The 24,285-nt window shown below is 38.7% G+C and overlaps 1 protein-coding gene across 4 annotated transcripts; it reads right to left on the bottom strand.

The window, feature by feature from the left end:
* Window positions 1–112: 112 nt before the first annotated feature.
* inpp5b (inositol polyphosphate-5-phosphatase B) lies at window positions 113–20,401 on the bottom strand. 4 transcript variants are annotated; one of them, XM_013911618.1, is made up of 23 exons: window positions 19,970–20,401; window positions 18,160–18,239; window positions 17,781–17,878; window positions 17,618–17,647; window positions 17,395–17,505; window positions 16,267–16,410; window positions 12,698–12,788; window positions 12,002–12,172; window positions 8,834–8,935; window positions 8,428–8,542; window positions 7,453–7,569; window positions 5,333–5,520; window positions 5,114–5,225; window positions 4,918–5,027; window positions 3,429–3,564; window positions 3,201–3,311; window positions 2,829–2,994; window positions 2,333–2,568; window positions 2,089–2,196; window positions 1,730–1,814; window positions 1,157–1,284; window positions 953–1,064; window positions 113–608 (listed from the first exon to the last, which is right to left on the bottom strand). In XM_013911618.1, exons 1-23 carry the CDS (start codon window positions 20,024–20,026, stop codon window positions 499–501), a joined length of 2,718 nt encoding a protein of 905 aa, XP_013767072.1. In that variant the 5' UTR covers window positions 20,027–20,401; the 3' UTR covers window positions 113–498. The 4 variants fall into 4 exon arrangements, with proteins under 4 accessions (XP_013767072.1, XP_013767073.1, XP_013767075.1 ...); XM_013911619.1 differs by having other exon boundaries at window positions 18,160–18,202; window positions 19,970–20,024; XM_013911621.1 differs by lacking the exon at window positions 19,970–20,401 and adding an exon at window positions 19,118–19,164 and having other exon boundaries at window positions 18,160–18,202.
* Between the last annotated feature and the right edge of the window lie 3,884 nt (window positions 20,402–24,285).

Raw genomic sequence — 24,285 nt, 5'->3', positions numbered from 1 at the left:
CTCGCAGCCATTCGTGATGAATTATGGGAAATAATGTATAACTAACGCTAAATAACAATGTTAAAAAATTCCATAAGATGATTGTAGGGAAGGGGTTTCGCTTTTATATTTAGTGTTGATTTATTTTAGCAAATAATACAATTTTCATTAGAAAAAAATTACTACCAACACACAACGTGTTTGCAGACATTTTATATATAAAAACAATACACTTTTTAGATCAGAGACATGAAAATACAAATTGTTCTTTTTAAATAAAATATACATACATTAAAATTTGTTAGGCTTCTACATATGCTCAATGATATACAATAAATTCTGCATCAACTGATCACAAACTTGGTTTTGAAATAAAGTGATTAGAAATAAGAAACATCACTGACAGTAATAATTCTACATAGTTATACAAAGAGGATATCAAATCATTACAGTTATTTCAAATACTGGACGTGTACAGTTTTTAGTGTTCAGCTTCAGCAAGGGGGACAAGCCCTCCATCTAGGAGGAGCTTTGGGTCAGGAAGTGCTGAAAGAACTCCTGAGTCTTCCTCTTCTCAGCAAGATCCTGCTTTGCAGGTGACTTCAGAAGCAAGGAGGCAAAAATGGTGGCTACACATAAAGAAAATATATTGTTTATATTACACAGTATAGAGAAATCATTCATAAAAACATAGTGTCTGTAATAATTTTGACATTTCAAGGAATGTAACACAGAAAATGACACAAAATGTTTTAAATAGATACATTTCTTTTAACTGAAGTTCATTTTCCTGCTATACTTTAGTTCACAATCAACCTTTATTTGGTGGAACAGATTAGCACAAAAGACATCTTTACACAAGTCCCCAGCTTTACACTGAGCAATAAAAAAGTCAAAGTAAAATGTTGCCTAAAGCACAAAGTAGTAATAACACATTTATAAACCAAAGGAACTGCTTGCTTCATGTTCTTACCCAGGATGCTGACATCTAATCGATTGATAGCTGAATTCTTCAAAAGCTCACGGAGAAAGGCAGCTAAATAGTTGAACACGTTTTTATGGCACTGAGGTAGCATGGAAATAACCTAGACAAAAAATACAATTCTTTTAACTTTTACAATTTAATGTAGGATTAGTAGAAATGGGTGACTAACTCTGTTCTTTTTTTTTTCCTTACTTGCTCACACTGGCTGGCACTGGTGCAGCATTCAAGGCAGCGTTGGTAAAATGAGTAGGGAACCACAGGCTCTGGGAGGGCATCTAGGAACAGAAGCAAGGCCTCTGCTACTGAGTGATTACTACCCGCTGCAGGTCAAGAGTAGCAGGGTCAAGGTAGCAAATTTTAAGAAAAAAAAAAAATTACATATCACATAAAAGTACAACATAAATTATACTTACACCCCCCCCCCCCCTCCCAAAACAAACAGTATTACATTCTAAGCAACATTCAAAACAACACGTTTGCAATTACATGGATTAAACAGCAATACAGAGTATTCGAAAAATCAAGCTTATTACTTTCTGTAATTAGCTATGGTCATCTAAGGTCCCAACTTTCAGAGCCAATTTATTTGCATTTAAATCCTGAATGTTGATTATTACAGGGCTGCTAAAACCCATCCAATATAGATTTAATGCTCTTAAGATAAAATAAAACATATGTACTGACTGTGCTCTGTGACTTCTTCAAATATTCTATAAGGACAAACAATATTTTTCTGCTAATTTTATTATAGTTTTGAAAGGATACGGAGGGACTCTGGCATCCCCGTGTCAAGGCAATCCCTTATTTCAGCAAATTCAATCCGGAGTCCAGGTTGCTGAAATATGTCTTCCTGCAAATAGAGGACAATACATTCGGACTCGTTCTTTCATTATACACCACAGATTCCCTTCAGCTAAAGAAATCATTTGAAGTGCAGTGGCTAATGCAGCAGAATAAATTCATTGCAAGGATCTTCATTCAGTCTATTTATCCATAATCACAAAAAGCTGGCAGGAAGCCAAGTGTAGTGCAATTCACATGAAGTGGACACTATAAAGCAAAGTAGGAGCATAGTATTGTTTGATTTTATTACAACACTGTTACATCACCATCAATTTTCTGACCTGTTTGACTGCATTGCGGAATAAGTGATCCACCATCATCCAAAGTTCTTTAGGAATGTCAAGAGGCTTTTCAGTGTTTGCTGCGTTCTCCTTTATAGGCAACTCTGCCTGATATTGGGAAGGAAAAAACAGAATGAAAGGCAGTTTAGTTACAGCTTAATTAGTCTCCAATCCTCAAAACTACTATAATGAAGCCCCTGAGGCAACAATGAATACAATAGAGGTATTTCAAGTGAGCACTAACCAGTTGAAGGAGGGTCTCTTGTGGAATGTCTTGAATGGGCTCCCTCAGCTGACATAGTGCATGGATAGAAGTGCCATAACAGCTTGGCAGGTAGTTTCCTGTCACAGAGATAAAATAGTCCTTGCCCCGCTCTAGATGGAGCACCAGGATGTCTTCAATCTCCTGCTTGCCAGAGTTAAGCTCAGGTGCTGTTGTGCGATTTACGAAAACCTCAAGGTCAATATCCACAGAACCACCTAGATATTTAGAGAGAAGCGCAAATTAAAGAGAAGGCTGCTCCAGTCAGTTGTTATGTTATACTGTGGTCATAACAAGCAATTATGACGTAGTACTCTTTGAGGATTTCAAAGACACTATAATAAGCATAATCTGTCCGTTCAATGGAGGCTGCCACTTAAATCCAAGTCAGTCTCTTTCTATATGACCAGGCTAATGGATTAATGTTTTATTCAAATTAAATTTGTTGGTTTTTACACAACGATGACGTGTTACTCACCCTGAGCAATAAAGCCTTTGGGGGGGTTGGCTGTGAGCCAGGGCTTGCTGTATGTGAACTCATTCGGCTTTGGAATAAACTCAAACTGACATGGGACCTGCCCGTCATTCAAGAGGCTCAACGTCTCTGCCTGGTGCTGCATGAACTTCACGTCCTTGAAGTGGAACTGAGAAAAAAAAAAACAGAAAAAAAAAAAAGGGGGGGAAAAAAAGCAGATTTATGAGCAAAGATTGAAAAAAAAAAAGTTTTTTCCTTCAGATCATGTGAAGCTATTGTATCCTTTGAATGTCTGCATAATGCACTCTTTCATTATTTTTTTATTATTATGTATTTTAATTTAATGCCAGGGAGAATCGTAAGGTGAAGCTTTACCTCTCGCTTGGACAAGGTTACAGATGGAATGCATTCATTCTCCATTTTGTCAATATCACGAACAATTTCTTCAAAGGTCTTCTTATAATCCTCACTATTTATCCTCTTGATCTGCAGGATGAAGAAAAACAGGATTAAGTAAAAGCAAAGAAATAATGTGTACTTAAAAAAAGCCACAGAATAAATAAATAAATAAATTAAAAAAAGCTCTTCAGCTAAATCATTTACCTCAATGATGAGCAGGGAGCTGACAGGTTTGTGGTCACTGGTCTTCAGAGTCATGTGACTCTGGTAATGCTGTTGCTTTATGTTCTTTCCTTTCCACAGGATACGATCGCACCACGCAGGGACACGACATTTTTCACTAAGTTCAAAATAAATGGCAAACATTAGTTCCCAAGTGTCTATTTTATTACAAAGCAATAAAACAATGAAGGCAGGAATTATCTCTGACTCCATTTATCCATTATCAAAATTAATGACACAATCCCTGCAGGGAGATTCTCTTGTGAGGTGTTGCAAGAGTACTGAATATTACACAACAAAGCTCACAGTTCAGGGCCACATCGGATGGCTAAACCAATTTATAAAGGACACTGATGCAAATGAGATGTAGTTTTTTTTCCTTACATTGCTCAAGTCGATTCTTAGGCAATGTAGCTCTTGTACACACACTCGCTGGCCACTTTATTAGGTATACATATTCAACTGCTTGTTAATGAAAATATCCATTCAGCCAATTATGTGACAGCAGCTCAATACATTTAGGCATTTACAAGCTTATAACAAGCATCAGAGTATGGGAGAAAAAAGGTCAGAACAGCATGGTCACTGGTGCCAGAAGGTTTATTTGGAATATTCCAGAATTGGGAGCATAGTTTAAACCTCACAACCTACCTGAGTATAATTACTAACACTGTCCATCCCTTTATGACCACAGTCTACCTATCCTCCTATGGCTGCTTCCAGCAGAATAGTGTGTGTAACAAGGAATAACAGCATGTCACTGCATTCAAATGGCCTCTACAGTCACCAGATCTCAATCCAATAAAGCACCCTTGCGATGTGGTGGAACTAATTTGCATCACTGATTTGCAGCCTACAAATCTGCAGCAGTTATGTGAAGCTATCATGTCAATGCATAAAAATCTGTGAGGAATTTTTCCATCACCTTGTTGAAACAATTAATGGATGACACTATTAATGTGTACCTAATAAAGTAGCTGTGAGTGTATTCAACAAACATTTTATCAAAAAACAAAATGGAAAAAAACTTTAAACACAGCAGAGCTTTCTAAACAGTCTTAACGGTCAAAAATCACTCTGCATTGTCTTTGCAATGCTGCAGTCATCAACCTCAAGCCTGACATTTCTATTATAATGCTACTATGGTATTCTCTTGAGGCTATCCTTCAGTAAATACTATAGACAAAAACCAGAGTTAAGCAGCTCTGAATAGAGGGATAATTGTTTGCAGAGCAGGAAGCTCCAACCATTTAACAATTGATGAGACAGAAATGTCTCAACAGAGAAGGAAAAGAAATGTGGGCTGATCTGAATCACTGGTGTGTCACAAAAAATGTGATGATAACACAAGCAGCTATAGTGTTCGAACTACAATGATAGTATGTCTGCTACTTCTTTCTGTTATCAGTTTACCTTTTGCTACGAACACTGACATGGAATGACTTACAATGCCTCCATGTGAGAAGATTACCTTGTATCCCAACTGTCAGAGCCAGTGTCATATTTGTAGGTGGGCTGGAAATCAATCTCCCCCTCCTCAAATCCCACAAACACAGCCTCCTCGTCGATCTGCCTCTTGAGCTGATGACCACACGCAATAGGTAAATATCACTGCTCACAAACACGTTTGAATACAAAACACATCAGGAAACCATAATTAATATTACCTGATCGAAACTGTGCAGAGTTTCAAAGTCCTTCTTGCTGATGAGACCCTTCACGTTGTCAACGTCAAGCTCACTAATTCTGTAGTTGAGGTCCCCGATCCATAAAATAACACTAATTCAGAAACAGAACACAAATTCTAATGAAATAGTCATAAATACGAGAAACTTGTATTTATTTATTTCGTTCACAATGTAAATTTTAAAATGACGGCTACTTACTCGTGCTTCATGATAGTGAGTGGCGCCTGGGTGAGGTCAGGTTGGCGAAACTGAAGACGACTGCAAATATCCTTATAGTCCTGATTACGTCTCTCATATTCCTCAACATGAGCAGCAAGGTGGGAATTGACCACGCAGATATCAGAGTTGTGGAAGCGAAAACGGATTGCCACAGCTCCCTTGTTTCCCTGTGAATCAGTAATTGATTAGAATGGACAGAAAACACTGAAACGCCTCCGCAAACACTAAAATAAAATAACTAAATGTTTTTATTTACTATGATTTTACTCATCTGCTAAACAATAAGTCAATATTATGCAAACAATTTCATGCTTGGCATGTTTTGGATATTTCTTGCTGCAATTCATAAACTAGTGTCCCATTACTGCAGGAAAGGATGGAGTGACCTTACATAGCTCTACCCCCCTCCCACTGGTCCCTAGCCAGCCATCTGCTCTACTCTGCAGGGACTGCTAAGTAAGCATGGTCGCATGAGTTAAGAATAACCTTTCCTGCACCAGTGTATGAGAAATAAAGTTGAAGCTACTGTAGGAAGAGCTTCATGGATGAATAAGCACTGAAGTGAATAGTTCACAGGAAGTAGAGATGCCTTTTCATCATCACAGGAGATTGTTTGTGCTTAAAAACTGCCTCATGCATTGCCATCTTGGTAAATGGCAATACATGAGGCAGTTATAAAAAAATAAAAATAAAAATTGTATGGCAGTTGACAGACATCATAGCATAAGCCCAATTTTTGTTTTCTTTCATCCTTTCAATTTTCAAGTAAATGCTAATACTCAACACTTCCTGTTTATATGTATATGAGGAAAATCATTTCAATGTGGAACTAAAACAATGTTATTGACATAATCTAAAACAGAAAGGCAGAATGTGTACAAGGACCCACACCCAAGCACTGCAGAATATTTGGCAATTTATGCAGTAAAACCAGCCTGTACTAGTTCCTACATCATTTCTAGCTGAATATAAATGCTAATATAATTGTGGAATATGTCAACTGATCTGGGTGGGGGAAATCCCTCAATAATATTAGGGTAAAATGAATTTTTCCTGCTGCTTGCATAGCTTGGCTGATAAGCCTACATGGTCACCTGACAGTAAGCTCAACCCAACAAAATATAGGATTTTTTGGGATCCTTAAAGAATGTTTTCCCTGTGCCAGGTCCTTAGCCCACAAAATGTTGAGAACCCCTGACCTAAAGCTCCTGACTCTATATGGTTTATTTCTAAAAAATTATTTCCAATTCCATCCAATCATTTCTCAGATTCAGGGTCATGGTGGGGCTGGAGCCTATTACTGCTACCATGAGGTAAGAGGTGGGGTACACCCTGGACAGGTCCATTATAAACAGGGGTGCACATAAGTGGTCCGCAGGTGCTCATTCGCTGTCAAAATAAAAGATGCGCACCAGATAATAAGTTGCAACTTGCGTTTGCGTACATAAGATTTTCTGGAGGAGGACATTTCTTTAGAACTCTGAAAGATGTCGAAGAAGCAAGCTCCTTTAAGCAATTACTTTGGTGTTCCTCCACCTCCAAAGAAATGTCAGAAGGAGTCCGAACCTCAAAAGAAGCGCGTATTCTCGGAAAAGTGGTTGCAGGAGGTGAGCTGGCTTCAAACAAATGATGAACACACAGAGATGTGGTGCAGAATATGCCCTGAAAATGCCACTCTAGCGGACAAAAACAGTGCCTTTTATATGTACGCAAACGCGCGTTGCAACTTCTTATCTGGTGTGCGTCTTTTATTTTGACAGCGAATGCGCACCTACGGACCACTTATGTGCACCCTGATTATAAACCCATAGGCAATATGGAATCATCAATTAACCTAACCCTGACTAAATGCATTGCTTTTGACTGTGTGAGTACCCTGGAGAGAACCCACACATGCATGGGGAGCACATGCATATACCACACAGAAAGGTCTTGGCCAGATGCTGGATTTGAACAAAGCAACTTCTTACTCTGAGGCAACAGTGTTAACCGTCACGCAACCAAATCCCGTGGTCAGACATCAACTTAATGACTTTGCACAATACCAGAAACCTATATGATGACTTGTACACAAAGAGAGTTTGAAATACTGTCCTTACCATCCTCCCCATGATGCCAGTGCCTACAGTCTCAGCCTCCACGTCTGAGATGAATTCTGCATGCTCCTTCTTCACAAAGAAGATCAACATAATGCCCACCAGGCGCGCCAACTTCACCTGCAGAAACAGACCAACAGTATACAAATGATTTCTTGTGGTTAAATGAAAACATTTTTGATGTTGCACTGGAACTCAAGAGATTGTGTAGCCACAAGACATGATCAGAGATGCTTTAGTGCAGTTTCTGTTGCTTGTATCAGCACTTTGTCAGCGTCAACTACTAGGAACAGTAAAACGGAAGCGGAGAATCACATCTCAGACACAGTTGGGTATGAGGAGCGCAAAGTACTTCATAATAGCTTTAACTTATGTAAGAGTTAAAGTGTCAGAAACAGAGCAGCCAAGTGTGCTTTAGTCAGAGAACTCGCAGTGGATGCAGAAAAAAAAATCCAACAAACCGACAGGATGGTGACCTGGCATATATCATGTGGCGTTTAAGGCGATTTGAATTAAAAAAAAAACAAAAAAAACAACCAGAGCTATAAAAAGAGGAAGCTAATGTGCTGGTCGGTACTCTAAGAATGAGGAAGAACACAAAAGTGAAGACAAAAGACAAGAAAAAGAGGCAGATCAAAAAAGTAACCTAAAACCTAAGGTCTGACTAAGCTTATGAAAGCAACAGGGATATAATAACTCCTATTAGAAATAAACAGTAATAATCGATGTAATAAGATTGTATGATAATTATTATTACCACAGAAAGGTGGTGCTAGAAGTTTTTGAAACTGTTAACGCATGCATTGTATCAGTTTCAGGAAACTATTTTAAAGTGTGACTGTTGCCCATGTAGAAGAAAACCAAACATGCCCTCTAAAATGAAGATCAGTGGTGTGAATCGTGACATTCGCAAGTCTTCTCAAATATCAACTAATAGCAATGAACTGCAAGATGTGAGGGAGAAAAAAAAATCCTTACTAAGGCATACTTGGCATCTGGATGCAATGCCTCAGACACAGCTTTTGTCCACTCCTGTTCCTTGGGGGTGTCATTGAAGAAGAAAGCCTCTTTACTGAGGTCAAGCTCCTGAAAACTGCAAAAAAAGGGCAAATGGTGAAACTTTAAGGGTTTGATTTCTACTTCATCCACAAGTGCTATGGTACTGACTAAACTTTTTGGCTCCTTAACACCAAAGCGGTAAACTGAAACAGGCCGGATTAGTGGATACACAGTGCAAAAATCAGTGGGCAGGCGTCTTCAGCACTTAAAACTGGCTCAACGGCTGCATGCATCTGTCAGAGGTTTGAGGAGTAAATGTCTGTCTTTGTAATAGGATTAAGCGGAGCAGTGCACAGCTATTGTTCAGCAGGAGAATATGACTTACCCCACGCAGTACATGTCAGGGGGCTCGGGAGTGCAACTCAGCCAAGGACGGAGGCTTTCCTTTGGTGCCTGTCCGTTCACATTGTATGTGCCAAGAAAAAAGCTGAAACAAAAGAATGATGAAAAGTGAGCACAAAACAAAGGAATAAAATTATAGCTTTGATGGGCTCCTCCTTTGCCCCTCCCCCCCTCAGTGGTTAAATGGTGAAACAATAATGTCAGTCTATATCAAGCTTATGCCCTGCTGCTTTATTGTAGCAGTGACTCATTTCTAGATATTTTAATTCTTTTTTTTTGTATGTTTAAGAGCACAACTGCACTTTTGCAGAAGTAACATTTATTAAAATGAATAGGAGAAAAAAAAAACTGAAACGAAAGCAATTGCTTTCAAAGGTAAACCAACAAATACTGGAAGAGTCCTACATGTAATCCTCCACCAATCCTCAACCTTTTTGTCACTTATCAGGATTTCTCTCAAACTCCTTTGTCAAGTTTTCTAGGTTGCTTTTGACTTCTTTAGTTTCTGTCTGGACACACAGTATCCTGGGTGGGCAGGTGTCATGAGCTTGGATAACCAATGGTCAGCAACTTTCTGAATGACGGCAAACAGGCAGAAAGTAGTGTCAAGTTTCTACTTGTGTCAGACATTAGAGGTTGTGAAATAATCAACACTGTTAAAATAGTGTGTTACAACAATTTGTAACACAACATATACAGATGACTAGTGGGTGCGGCTGTGGAGCTGCGATGCCATATTAGCCAGTTAACTAGATAAGTGCGGCTAAATAATAGTATGTTTCTGTTTGACCGCATCATTGATGCAAGAAGACTGCAATCATGTGGACAAAGAAATTGTCAAAAAAACAACAACAACAACAACAAACAAGTTTCTTTGTTTGTTTTCATCACAACATGTACAGATATCTCCAATTAAGCTCCTTTTCCATTAGGACCTACTCGGCGCAACTTGCCAAGACTAGACTCGAATCAACTGGTTTTCCATTACAATGGAGTCCAACCTAATGTGCTCGGCTGTTGTTACAACAACGCGTCCGAGCGTCCCTTGATGTAATTGGTATGTGACACAAACGGCAAGAATATACCTGCTGCTCAGTCTGTGGCTTTTCCTCAGACTCGGGAACCAACGTGTTGTTTTTGTAGCAATTTCTTTCTTTTTCTTCTTCTTTAAATGGCGGTTTGAATGTTTGTGAACGAGATGCTCTCATAACTCATCAAATGATGACACTGATCAGCTAATCAGTGGCAAGCAGTCTGACGAAGTCCCATTTTAGTACCTGCTCGGATTGCTTGGAGCCCTGGCCGAGCAGGTCCCATTTTAGTACTTGGTACTATGACCTAATGGAAAACCCTGAAAAACGTCGCGAGTCAATCAGAGTAAGTACTAATGTAGTCATGGAAAAGGGGACTTAGTGTCATGGTTTTGCTTTATTTTATAGCTACAGGCTGGTAACTGCAGATTTATCAGTCGGTCTTCGTCAAAGGTGTTAGCAGATAGTGTTACTATCTTAAAAAAAGAACACAAACTAATCAATGACCTAGTTTTTAATCTTAAAAAAACAACTGTAAATACTTTATAAAGAATATGCACATAAACAAAACCATTAACATAAATAGAGCTGCAACACTTTCTGACTCTTGGCCATCACTTGCTAAGCTATCGGCCAATGTGGAGGGCAGAGCTGTAGGGAAAAACGAAATTGAAAACAAAGAAAATGCACTGAAATCAAAACACAGTGTTGAAACAGAAAGAATAAAAAAAAATGCAAAAGAGAAATCCTCATTTCCTGTATTTAAATAATCAATATTATTGCATAAAATGTACAAAGACAAACACATAAACATCTTGTGATCACTGAGCAGCCTCACTGCAACTTAAACGGAATACTGAAGGCAACATGCCGTGAGAAATCGTGAGAGGGTCGAGCCCTTGCCATTTACATCCCCATTGAGGTTTATTCTACAGGTCCAGCTCAAAAAAGGCAACTTCCTTCCATTCAATGTGCCGCGTCTCTGACCTTCAGGCGGCTGCTGTTTTCCAAATGCTCTTTCACAGGAGCAGCATGGGGCTTTTTATTTTGTGCTGACTGCCACTGAACCTTAAAACACTTTCTGCTTTCACAGCCCGAGCCTCAGCTAACCAGAGAAAAGCTGAAACTATATTTACACAAAGGGAGCTTGGGACTGCTGCTTTTCTAAAGCTTTTATTCATAATATTCATATCAGCATGGATTTTTCCCCCCAGCGTGTCCCAACTATACAGTATAAAACGAGACAAAAGCAGACAAATGCATGTGTGCAAGCACGATACTAAATGTCTGCCGTTTTTGACTAAAGGCACAACACTAGCTTACTTCTTGTTAATCATATACGGCTTTTTAAATATTTCCAACATTACATATTTAGCATACCCTTTTACATGTATGTATGGGAAACAAATATTTCCCTTTTGGATCTAACTCACTCATGTTTATCATATTCAAGATTCCTTCCATTATGGTTACAGCTATTTTCAGAGTGTTCAGAACGTCTGAGACAGTGCGGCTTAATTTAGCACGCAGCAAGACAAACCCACAGATGTTGACTCATGCTTTTTACATAACACTTCTATCATCCAAACTGTGTTAACAGTTACACTGCGGGCACAGAGTCTTCATGCATAAACCATCTTTTCCACAGATTTTACAACCTGTTTTCGATTTTTAAACTGAACACCAGAGTACATCAAAATACAACTCGTTTAAAAATATCTGCACTCACCTAAGTTTGAAACTTGGGAGTGTGTTTTTTCCCCCCCAACTTTTAAAGCTTACAGTGTAGATCTTAAAAACAAATTACTATAATGTACACGTTGTCCGGCTTAAAGTGACTTTTTTTTACTGCTTTAGACCAAGAAGAACAAACAGGAAAAGATCACATCACTTCTCTTTAGATTAGACTTCCCCACCCAGAATACCAAGGCCTTACCATCATCATCATCATCATCATCAAGGAAGCATTTTTTGTTACCTTTTTTTTTTTAAATATTAATTATGCTTATGCAATATTCAGGAGTTTTAAGATCACCAACATCTATGTGCCTCTATCAATGAGCCAAACACACTTTTAATCAGGGCCACACTGGCACAAAAAACAATAAACAGCAACATACCTGTGATTTTCCAAGAAAGTGTACAGTTCCTCTTTTTTCATCAGCTCACACTTGATAAGGTTGTCGCGCAGGCCAAACTGCGGCATGGCTAGTATGTGAGCTTTGTTTGATGGGGTGTGGCTGGAGGATCGCACCAGGTCATCCCGGTCCTCTCGAGTGGAGATGCCCAGGCTGCACACCAGAGAAGAAATAACGTGTGTGATTTGAGATGGAAAAACTGAGTCACAGAGGGTTGTTTTCTTTCTTTCTTTCTTTTTTTTTTTGCGGTGGAGGGTGGTGGTGGGGGGGAATGTTTTAACAATTAGGGAGATGCTAGAAATGCTCATCTCCAGCTGTGTATTAACAGTCAGCATAGTCTTTAGCCTAAATGCATTAAGCCATACTTACTGGAGAGCTACAGTCTTAATGTACAGCAGTTCAACACAACAAAGACAACAATCTCTATTTCCAGGTGGTCAATATGGGATGAGCTAAGTTGAGAGGAGAAAATGTAATATGCCCATATCATACAGTCTTCCAGGAACATCCTGAAACTTAACTCCAGCACAGGGAATAGACATTAACTCAAAGCAAAGCAGGACCGAAAACAGACACCGTCTTTGTCTTTGTATTAAAATATAACTGTATTAGTGTGGGTATAATGCAAGACTTCCCCACCCTTGAAAAATTATGAAAAGATTCTCAAGGCCTCCTCACCTATCTTGGTTGGCAGACGCTCTGGACTTCTGTGTGCCACCGTTGGAACCTTTCTCTTTTTCTGAAGTTACTTTTTTGTCTGATGATTTCTCTGTTTAGGAAAAGATAAAACAGAATGGTTAATTACATGATTGCAGGACAGCTATGCAATCATAACTGCCTGCACAGTGAACCACAAACAAAGTACTATTTTCATTTAGCCGGTTAAGATATTTTATTAATATATTAATAAACTCATATTTCAGCCTTTAAACAACCAAAATGTAAGAATAAAATTAAGCTAAATGTGAATAAATACAAGTCATAAAAATGCCAAGTCAGAGCTTAGTTGTTGGGGGCAATTGACTGAGGCCTCCTCCTGCAGATGGATACGGTTTCTGCATTCCAAGTAGCTGGATTTAATGGCTGAGTGCGAAGTATTAGACAGCATGCCCCTGTCTCCTGAAGCTTGGCAGGCAAGACAGCTGGCTCCAGTGAAAGGGAAAGCCAGGTTCTCTGAGCAGGAAATTAAATTCTACAAAGTTATAATAAGCTACATTAGACAGTACAAAGCAATGACCCAAAAGAGTAGATACAATCTACATAAAAAAGACAACACAACAGTGAATTTCTTTTCTCAAAATTTGTTTTAAAATGACAAACTTAAAACCAACTGGTCTCTTACTGTTTTTACAATATGTGTGTAACTCTTTTCTATGTGCAGCATTTGAGAAATGAACAAAAAGAAAAAGGAAATCATATTTATTTAAAACACAAGGTTAAAGAAGTAAGACAACAAAGCAGACAAGGCATAAACCAGTGAAACACAAACAATAATAAGATAATTATTTTAATAAAGTAAAGCAAAAACACGTGCTAATAAAACTGGTTTTATAGATTATTTTCTTTTTTATTAGACATGTCTTTTGGCAGAACAGCTGCAGCATCAAAGTCTGCTGTTACTTTCACCTCAGCAGGCAGTTGATGTCACTTTTTCTGCATCGTTGTTTTAGGAAATGTCACTCTAATTACCAATAAGACAGGTTGTGACATGTGCACCAAACCCCAAGAAAAGGTCAACATAAAAAAAAAGGTGCTAAGAGTTCAAGCCATTTTAAGCCCTATTTAAAAATCCTTACACTAACACTCTGACATTTTAATTAAAAAACAGCAACTCTGTTGTTTCAGTCAACAAGAAAATCCCTTTATTTGACTGACAGAACTTCCAGCAAACTGTGAAATTGCTCTTGAAAACACTACAAAAGATGCTCTTATTGCACACACAACCCACACGCAGCTGTCAAACAGCACTTACCCAGTGTCACACAAAATGCATCAATAAATAAAAGTCACTGGATGTGTATGTCCATTCTACTTCACTTTTGAATACCTGCTGCCGTGCAGACAACTTTTGAAACAAATCTTGTGGCATTAAATGCACACATGTTACTGACTGGAGATCTTATCATATTTCTGCATTCTCAAATCAGCAAGGAAATGACTGCAAAACCTTGTGGTGTTATACTGTTGCATGCACGTTATTAAAGACATACAAGTTTTTCTCTCTCTCGCTTAAAGTACAGCTGCTTATCTGTTAGATGAAAAAAACAATTTACAGTTAAAAACAGTACAACCAGTATGAGGCTATGCGTTTAAAACATTATATGGTACATCCTGCACAGGCTTTAGTATCTTTACCCATACAGCGGAAATCCAGCTGTATGACCTCTTGCTCACTCCATTTGTCACAGGATGCCTCTATAAGTGTGCAGCTACACGTAGCATAAGTGGCAAACTCTTCTATGAGGGTTCTCTTCCGTATTAACGCAGGAATATCTCTACAAAATACAACCGGCCAAAGTTCATCATTACACTGCTTCACAAGCAGAAACACGTCAGATTGCTCATATGAATTATTTTTTTCTTTTAATACTTAACTGTAAATTTACTTCTGCTTAATAAACGGTTGGAGCGTCATATATTTTAATTGGATGACATGCAGACTTTTCTTTTTGAAGGCGAAGCAGACAGTAAACGGAGACCTATAATAACAGAGAGAGCCGGTGGGAACAAAGTTTACAGGCAACTGATTGAAGCTAACAAGCTAAATCGGCTAAGAGGATAAGTCGGGAGTGAATGGGTGAACGTGGAAATACCCTGACAACAAGTGCAAATGGCTCAAAATTCAAGACAAAAAAAAAAGAGCCTCTCGGTGAACGACACAACAATGTGTCACTAAAACGTGTTGTTGCAACATTTTTCCTAACAGGTGTTCCACTTCTTTTAAAACCACACAATGACGATGATATCGCGGTGCTGAAGTCTGTGCTAGTGCTAGCTGTTGTTCTCTTTAACCGAGCGCCTATGATTCTATGATTCGCGGCGAAAAAACAATGTATCGAACACATTGCTACATGGATGTGAAATTACCCAGTTTCATCGATAAGCACTTAAGCTAATGAGGCTAAAGTTAGCATTTCTTGACAGAAGAACTAGAACTGCACGCTAGCATTAACTAGGAAGCAAGCTTATCCCGGCCGGATGGCAGGGACCCCAGCGTTTCTTTCACCTCCTCAAAATCAACAAATTAAACCAGGAATAGTTTTGTTTTTTTTCCATACCAAAGTCTCTCATCTCCATAGACATCTCCATTTATTGCTCCCACGCATTCTGTGCAGAAGACCAATGTCCACTCAGTCTCAATCCAAACGCTATAGTAGTGGGAGGAGTTTACACTCCCACCGCTGCAGAGATAAGACACCGAAACAAACCTAATAGACTATGCAGATTGAAATCGGAAGACTCAACAACATTGCATTAGATTAGGAAAATTAAACATATAACGAGAGATACATATTTAAAAATGATTTTTGTTTATTTGTTATGGAGGTAAGTGTGTTTGTGTGGCACTTGACTGACAAAAGATGTTGCACGCAGAGTTTTACACGGTATCACATGCTGTGTGATTTGTATAAGGTCATTCCATGTTTTGCATACTTGTCAGCAGTAGCATGCCAGTAAAACAGAATGCACAAGCATAATGATTGATTAAAATCTGCTTAAAATCACACAGCATGAGGAACGTACACAAGTTCGGAAGCTTTTCTGTTTAAAAGCAATGCACAAAAACACTCGGATATCTCACATGGCTTCTCAATTTGTTATGTTTTTTCTTTCATTGTTAATAGCAGTTAACAATAACTGCACTACATTTTCTGTTAGGCCTGTTGGCCCTGTGAGCTCTCGCTCTCTAGTTTACTGTGGTGCATTGAATGAAAAAAGGACAAATTAAAAATACAGGTTATTCCTGTGGTTTTCATGCTTTGTCACGTCAAGATGTCCTTTCGACTCCTTTCAACTCACGTTCAGATGGAGTCAGTTGAATTCAGAGGAAGTGGCATTTGCAAAATTGGATGTAATTTATGGTGCAATACTGACACGCAAAAACTGCACACACGAAGAGACAAAATGGAGAACACGTCCCAACATCCACTGCACAGATGCTGGTGGACCAATTCTAGTGCAGTTCATTTTATTGCATAGGGAGACGTTGGCAGACGGCACATACAAATTAAAATAAGGTGAAAAACCTGTTTTTCCGTGCTGGTTGAGTTTAGTGAGAGTTGTGCCGATGGGTGCGAGGGCTTGTTTGACAACTTCCTGTCCTCTAGTGTCTTTGTGGTACTTGGTAATCCAGTCAAACTTGGGTATCTGTGTGGGAGTCCTGCAAACATCTGTGAAAAAAAGCAGGGAGGAAAAGAATAATAAAAGAACTGTAAACGATTCTTGCCTTAATGAGAAATTCGACAAGAGCCTAGTGTGCGCTTTAAGGCAACACAAAAAGTGTTAAGAATGAGAAAAGTTGCATTTTGCAACTTTATTTTAAAGCTACCACCTAAAATTCCTTGTCTTGTTTTCATAGTAAATTACCCTGTAAGTCAACCTCCATGGTTAAATTCACCTCTATGGGCTCACCGTGAGAATTTTTCTTTTTAACAACAGCCGGCATGCCATTTATTCTTTCCATCACTGGTCTCCCACAGCAAATTAAAAGCCTTTGGGGCTCTACTTGGAATACCGCAAAAAACCCACATCAGTCTTTGCTTGTGTTCATTTGGGACTTCCACCATGAAAACGGCGAACTGGTGGGAAAAGCGGCACATCCATAACAAAGCACACCATCTTTGACCTTTAACGGCCTGATACTTTCAGATGAACAGAAAGCAGGCTGTAAAATTGTGGTGCAAATTAACTAATAAAAAGGAAGTAACTTATCCTGTTAACTGTTGTCATGTCTAATTTTCATGTCCCATTGCTAAAAGCTATGTGCACAAAGATTAAGTAAGAACAGCGTATACTGTCCAAACTCCACCCTTCCCTCTCTGCCTGCTAGCAATTCTCGCACAAGGAAGTGTCACCACCAAAACAGCAATAACCAGGAGTCTTTTTCCAAATAGATATATTATGTGGTTTTCCAGAATAATATAACCTCTAGTTTATTAACTCAATATGTATTGTTTCACATAGGTTACTACAGCAAAATATTTGTGCTTTTTCACACTCTTCTTCACTTAAGATTCAAATGACCTGTCTTAAACAAATAAGATGCTGGTGCTACTGCGAATTAATACTTGATTCCAGTGAACCGACAGCTTTCAAAGGTTATTCTTGTTTCTTGCTGGATGTCATGTAAACACATCATATAGGGGCTAACCTACCACTCCACGCCTTGTTGACTTCGCTGAGGAAGAGACGCGAGTTGGAGCCAAAAGGAAGTTTGAGGTCTAATTCTTCATCCTTGTAGCTTATTCTAACTCTGGTATCAGCGCCTAAAATCAGAAGAAGAATGCAGGGGGCGAAAACAAGATGTTCATTATCGTGTGGTGCACCAGTTATGCAGCTTATTTCTAATTGGGCTGTAATGGAAACTAGCACACTCACCCACAACCACAAGTTCCTCTGGTGAGGAAACTAAAAAGATTGTAGTATGAGAAATATGTTTCAGAGAAATTACCGTCACATTATTTTTGATTAGGTACACTGTTGAAATAGCATAAGGGAATATTTATTTGAGATGAGCTAAAAATATTTAAACACTATTCACCTGTGACAACTGCAAAGTCGACAGAGATGGGTATTATGGCCTCCAGCAATACATCGTCAGCAGTAATTGCCATTCTTCGATGGGTATAAATAAAGATTCTGTAAAAACATTACATTGTAATTTTAAGATTTGTTTAATTTCAGTTAGTTCTCTGCCTAACTAGAGCTAACACATGCACACTAAAAAATATCCCTACAGAGCATGACTGTGGTACCTTTGTCAGGCAGGTTAGTGTAACTCTGTAGTGTACAGTGTTAAGCAGTGGGTGGTACTGCTGCCACCCACTCTTCTTAGAAAACACTTTTTAGACTGAATTCAAACAAACTGCAAAGAACTCATGTCAGAGATATTCTTTCCCCACCAAGCCACTAAAACTTACGCATGCTCGTTTGCAGACTCCACGAGCCCCAGCAGTCTGCTCTCTGTAGTGTCATCAAAGAGGACATCACATTGGACAGCATGATTACGTTTTAGTTAAGGAGAAAGATGTTGTTTACACTTCCTGTTTAATATCATATTTATCTGCCAGAAAAAAAAATACCTTTCAGCAAAGCCTACTACAGTGGAAACGTGAAATTGGATTTCTATTCCTTACAAGTAACTATTGCACTTTTTAAAGTATTTCTTAATTTCACAGAGTAATATCAAAAGTATAAACCAGTACATCTATATGTCAGCATATAAATAAGGCTAATAAACATATTTATAGATCAAATTTCCTCTCCCCGTTTACATGCAACAATTCACGTTCTTCTCCTCCTCCTTCTCCTTTAGGGGTTGCCACAGCAGATCATCTGCCTCCATATCATCTTATTCCTAGCATCCTGTTTTGTCACACCAACCCTCTGCATGTCCTCCTTCACAACATCCATGAATCTTGTGGTCTTCACCTGGAGGGAGCCTCGCAGCGCCATCTTCAAGACCCTTTCCCCCTTTGCTCCAAACCAGTCAAACTGAGCTGTGCCTCTGATATACTCATTTCTAATCCTGTCCTGGTCGTTCACAACAAAAATCTTTCCAGCTCTCAGCTCTGTCTCCTGACTTTTTATTTTTATCAGTGCCACTGTCTCAAAACCATATGTCACTTTGGATGGTTTACCCTAGATATTTAAACTACCTCACTCCCTCACACCTTGCATCTTAGACCTGGCCCTCTCTCATTCGCACAAATGTATTTGGTCTCACTTCTACTAACTTTTATTCCTCTTTTCCCAAAAGCATACCTCCACCTGCTCCTTACTCTTACTGCAGATCACAACGTCTGCAGTAACTGTTAACTTGTCTATTTCCACTGCAAACAAGAAGGGGCTGAGAGCCGATCCATGATGCAATCTTACCCCCGCTTTGAACCCATCTGTTACTCCTACCGCACACCTCACCTCTGTCTTGCTGTCCTCATACATGTCCTGCATCATCCTCACATACTTCTCTGCCACTTCTGACTTCCTGATACAGCACCAAAGTTTCTCTCTTAGCACCGTATCATATGATTTTTCTAGACCCACAAAGACTCAGCAAAACTCCTCCTGATCGTCTTTGTACTTCTCTATCAGCACTCTTAAAGCAAAAATCATGTCTGCAGGGCACTTCCTTGGCATGAAGCCATACTGCTGCTAGCTCAAATCCTCTCTTCTTAACTTGGCTTCAGTATCTCTTCCCAAACTCCTTATGGTATTATGCAACACTTCATGTTATTATGTATAATACATTACCATATTATTAAAAGAGGAATGACAGTAACAGTAATTACTCTCTGCACCTTGTTTTGAAAACATATTTTTATGCACATCTTACTTTAAGACAATGACAGTGAAGTTATAGGATCACCAGCACTGACAACAAAGACAAAGCACACAGCTGCCACCTTGTGGACAACGTGTCTCACTACAGTATTGAGTACATGTTACCTATTTGAAGGAACTGCTGACTAGACTAGTTTTTAATCTAAAAACAAAAGCACCAATAAACTCCATGTGCACTCAACTGCAATGCCTGGATAGAAGCCCAAGTAAAGCTACTCTTTAGTCAGAAAGATGACAGCCAAGTGGCACAACCCAACAGGCCCCATTTCGAGCTCAGCAGACAGAAAAGCTGTTGCGCCAGTCAAACGCGGTTTTTTGGAAGCATGTAATCTATAGTTTGATTCGCTGGTCAACCACGAACCAATGCGTGTGAGTCGGGAAGGATACCATGATGCAGTTTTCTTCCCTTTCTAAAGTTTCTTGAATTGCGACGGACTGATCCATAGTGTTGACATTCAAGCTTGCTGGGCGACAACTTTGGCACCACGCACTCCAAACGAAAACCCACTCCGTGGAAACTCGAGCAGCTCAGTTATTTCTCTCTGAAGTGGAAGCGCAGCGCAATGAAAGGGAGCGCAGAAGCTCCGCGGAATCCCACATCATTCCTTTTCGACCCAGAAGTTTTCTTCTTTTTCCACCTTCCTTCGCTGCTGGCCCAGCCCGACCCAGTCTGCCACGCACTGATTCAGGATCGCGTTGTACACCCAGTGTGACGTCACTCTGTTTGGTTTGCAAAGGCCTGAAGCCGCCAGCTCAAGGACGGTTATGTCTTGCAACACCTCGCACTCCTCAGAAGTTGCATCAAAACTTTTTGAGGAAGTGTTGATGACCCCCGGTCAATCAAGCGGAAGTGGTCGATTGCGTCTTTTTTTTTCTTCAAAAAATATTGTATTGCATTTACATCTTACGTTGTCAAAATGGACTACTGTATTACTGTCATTAATATTATTTGATTTCTATTGATCTTGGAGAGTTAAAATTTAAGAACTGTTCTGGATGTGTGTAACGCTGATTTTTTTTAAATTATTTTTTTAAAAGCTGCTATCACAATACATGATAATATACTGTGATAACTGTACTGTGTGTGCTTTTGCACAGTTGGCACAGGACATACACCTTTGTGCAAAGTACAGTGCTCTGTGTGCAAAATACATAGAGCACATAATGTGTAATCACCTCTCATTTATGTATACTTTGCTAGGAAAAAGGGAAAAGGGTTCAGTGATTTCTTGAATCATCATACTGTACTGCAAATAAAGCAAAAACTCAGAGTTTGTACAGTTCTAATGGGCTCTAAAGTCATTAATTGGTATTACTACCTTTATTCTTCAACACAGCCTGAACTCTCTTGTGCAGGTTTTCTTGTTATTTCTTTAAGCAGTCTTCAGGAATAGTTCCCAGGCTCATTGAAGGACATTCAAAGCTCTTCTTTGGATGTTGGCTTCATTTTGTTCTGTTCTCTCTCAATATGATCCCACGCTGCTTCAGTAATCTAGAGGATGTAAATCCATGACTGATAGTGTTCCATTGTGTGTGTTTTTATCCCTGTTTTTAATGCACTGGCATTGTGATATTGACAAATGAAGCTGTTGCCAATGAGGCAGTTTCCAGATATTGCTGCATGCATGTTAAATCACCATGCACCTACTGAAGCTTCGGTGAACAGTAGATGGATCAAGTCAAGGTCCAGATGTCTTTGGTCCTGTGCCAGGTCTTTGCTGGATTTCCCCTTCTTTTTCAAGGAAACCATTTTCAGATACTGTTCATCTGTGGCAGACAGTTGTTTTTTATAGGCCTGCCACTTCTGCTTTTATCCTCTGCTTGTCCAGTTTCCTGATTTATTTATTTTTAGTACAGAGTGTACATTAAGAGATATAGAAAGTTTTAGCTAACAGTCCATTGGGAAATGTAAAAGTTTTTTTTAAGAAGATAACTTTTCTTGACAGGCTGCTGCCGACACAATACTGGTTCATCCATTGCTTTTGTTGACTTTTTAAAATTCTTGAATGATTCATATGTCACAGTTAAGTGGCTTAACAAACAAACAAACAAACAAACAAACAAACAAACAAACAAACAAACAAACAAACAAACAAACAAACCAACAAACCAACAAACCAACAAACCAGAACATTCCTCTGAAAGCAGGTATAAATACTGGACTGAAAATGAGGGAAATAGCAGCTAATGTCCAAACCAAATCATCAGAACACCTCCCAAAAGACCTTCAGAAACCCTGGACAACTGTTGCTCAAGACCAGATTTTATTTACAATAAAACATAGAAAACATATCAACAGTTTGACCTGATAAAAATGTGTAATTTTAAGGGAAACATAAGGTCATTTTGAATTTTATGGTAACAACACATCTAATTGCAGTGTGCAGTTTAGTATAGTCTTGTTGAAATATAAAAGAACTTGCCTGAAGAGGTCATCTGGATAGGAGGATATGTTTCTCTTAGACCTGTATATACCTATAAGACCAATCCAACTGTCAGAATTGCGGGTTTTTAAACTCACTGCTGATCACAAACACAGTGGTCTCTGTGCTCTTTAGGCTGGATCATCTTACACGTTTTCCAAAAAGAATCTCAAAATTCATCTGAACACAGAACAGTTTTCTGCTTTTCCTCAGTCAATGAGCTTCTGTCCAAAGGAGATGCCAGCATTTCTGGATCATGTTCACATATGGCTTCTTTTTTGCATGATAGAGCTTTAACCTGTATTTGTCTACGGTATGGTGAAATATGTTCACAAACAATGTTTTCTAGAAGTCTTCTTTAACCTGTGCAAAACAGCCATTGAATAGTGATCTTCAGCCTTGGGCTTCACGCACAGTAAGTTCTTTGAATTCTTAGGATTTTTTGATGACATTATGTACTGTAGATAATGAGATGTTGAAATTTTAAGTAGAGAAACATTCAATTGTAAAATTATTCCACAATTTGTAGACAGTTTTTTGCAGTTTAGTGGAACTCTTCTTGTCTTTACTTCTGGAAAGCTCTGCCTCTCAAAGAGGCTCTTTTTATACCCAGGCATCTTACTGACCTGTTGCAGGTAACCTAGTTAGCTGTAAAAGGTTCCTCAAGCTGCTTCTTTTTAGGACCACTTACCTTTTCAGCCTTTTGTTGCCTCTGTCCCAAATGTTTTGGGACGTGTTGCTGCCATAAAATTCAAATTACTAATTCATTGAACAGCTTATAACTTAGACATGTAAAACATGGCTTCCCATCTAGCAACAGTCAGTATTTTTTGCAATGTAAAGCTTATTCTAAAAAGTAACAGGTAACTGCGAGCTATGGATAAAAAAACACAAAACAAGGGAATTTATGTGATTACTTTATGAACTTAGGTTGAGGGAATGTAGACTTTGCTAAACCGCGATCCACTAAGTACACTCCGAAAGCTGTAGCTGGGGAAAAACTTATCAGACATATTACATAAGATTTATTTTATTTTATTTTAAGGCATTTTTGAAAGTGTACAGTGCACAAAACTAGAATTCACATATTCTAATTTCATTTAGCATTGATGCAACATGAATGTACCACAAAATATACTTTGTAAATCATATAGTAAAGACCTCAAAATCACAAAATGTAGCTAAGTGTACTGACTTGCATGTGTCATTAATGTTACATCTACAGGAATTATGCAACAAACCTTCAAAAGACAACTCGCTGTTACAGCACAACGTTTGTGTTTTATAAAGTGCATATAGTTGTGGCTGCATTACTACAACAAAAGCTTGAAGAAGAGATTTCATCTTATATCAATAATGGCAATAGATAAGGACATTTCCAAACGTACAACAAGGTACTTAGCAGTTTAAAATAACTTAAAAGTTTATTTTACTTTATCAATCTGTTGCTTATGAAGATCACTTGTGCCCTACACATGAACTGATATGATGGCCGAGTTGCTTCTGGCTTGTTTTTCTGAATTCCTGAAAATAGTATTTCATAGAGAAATACTGTTCAAAGCCATTTCAGTGGTCTGGAACCAGACATAAACGGGACTGGAAAGTTTAAACAAGAAGCACAATCAACATTGCAATTAATGTTGTCCATATTTCCATACCTATACAATTACATATGAATATAAAAATATTCATATTAATATCTTTTCTACATTTTCTTTGTAACTTTGGAGAAACTAGGAGTTACACAAAGCGCTACTTACCCAATAACGCACACAGCAATTGAGCAAGCATGTTCTCAAAGCAGAAAAGCGATAGCAACAATACAAAGTAAGGAAGCTATCAGTTCTGTGTGAAGATATGGACCTCTTGTGGCAAAAGAGGGAACATTTAGTGTGCCATTCAACCATAGGCAAGAGGTCATTGTGGCATTGCAGCACTCCAGATTACATGGAGGTTTGGTAGAAGCCTTGCAAGCAGTGTAGCCAGTGCAGTTGGTGCAACCCGCTGTCCATTTTGTGGCAGTATCTGTAGACTCATTTTTCAGCTGCAAAGACAATGAGTGAGAAAGATCGGTGTAGGGCCTATGAATGGTAAAAACTGTAAATATGAGGCTAATGAAGTTTGTTTATTTATGCTCATAAAATGTATCGTAGAGGTACTTCTTATGTTTGTTTTTCAGATTCTTTTGTATAAATAATTTATTCCTTAACCGATTCAAATAAAAAGCTATTTTGAGTTCATATTGGTACATTTTATGCCCCCTGGTTCCTTTTTCTTGTA

The sequence above is a fragment of the Pundamilia nyererei genome, unplaced genomic scaffold (assembly GCF_000239375.1).
Source record: "Pundamilia nyererei isolate P.nyererei 1_Seehausen unplaced genomic scaffold, PunNye1.0 scaffold00067, whole genome shotgun sequence".
NCBI lineage: Eukaryota > Metazoa > Chordata > Actinopteri > Cichliformes > Cichlidae > Pundamilia > Pundamilia nyererei.
Note: the sequence above shows the minus strand (reverse complement) of the source record. Positions and strands in the feature narration are given on the sequence as shown.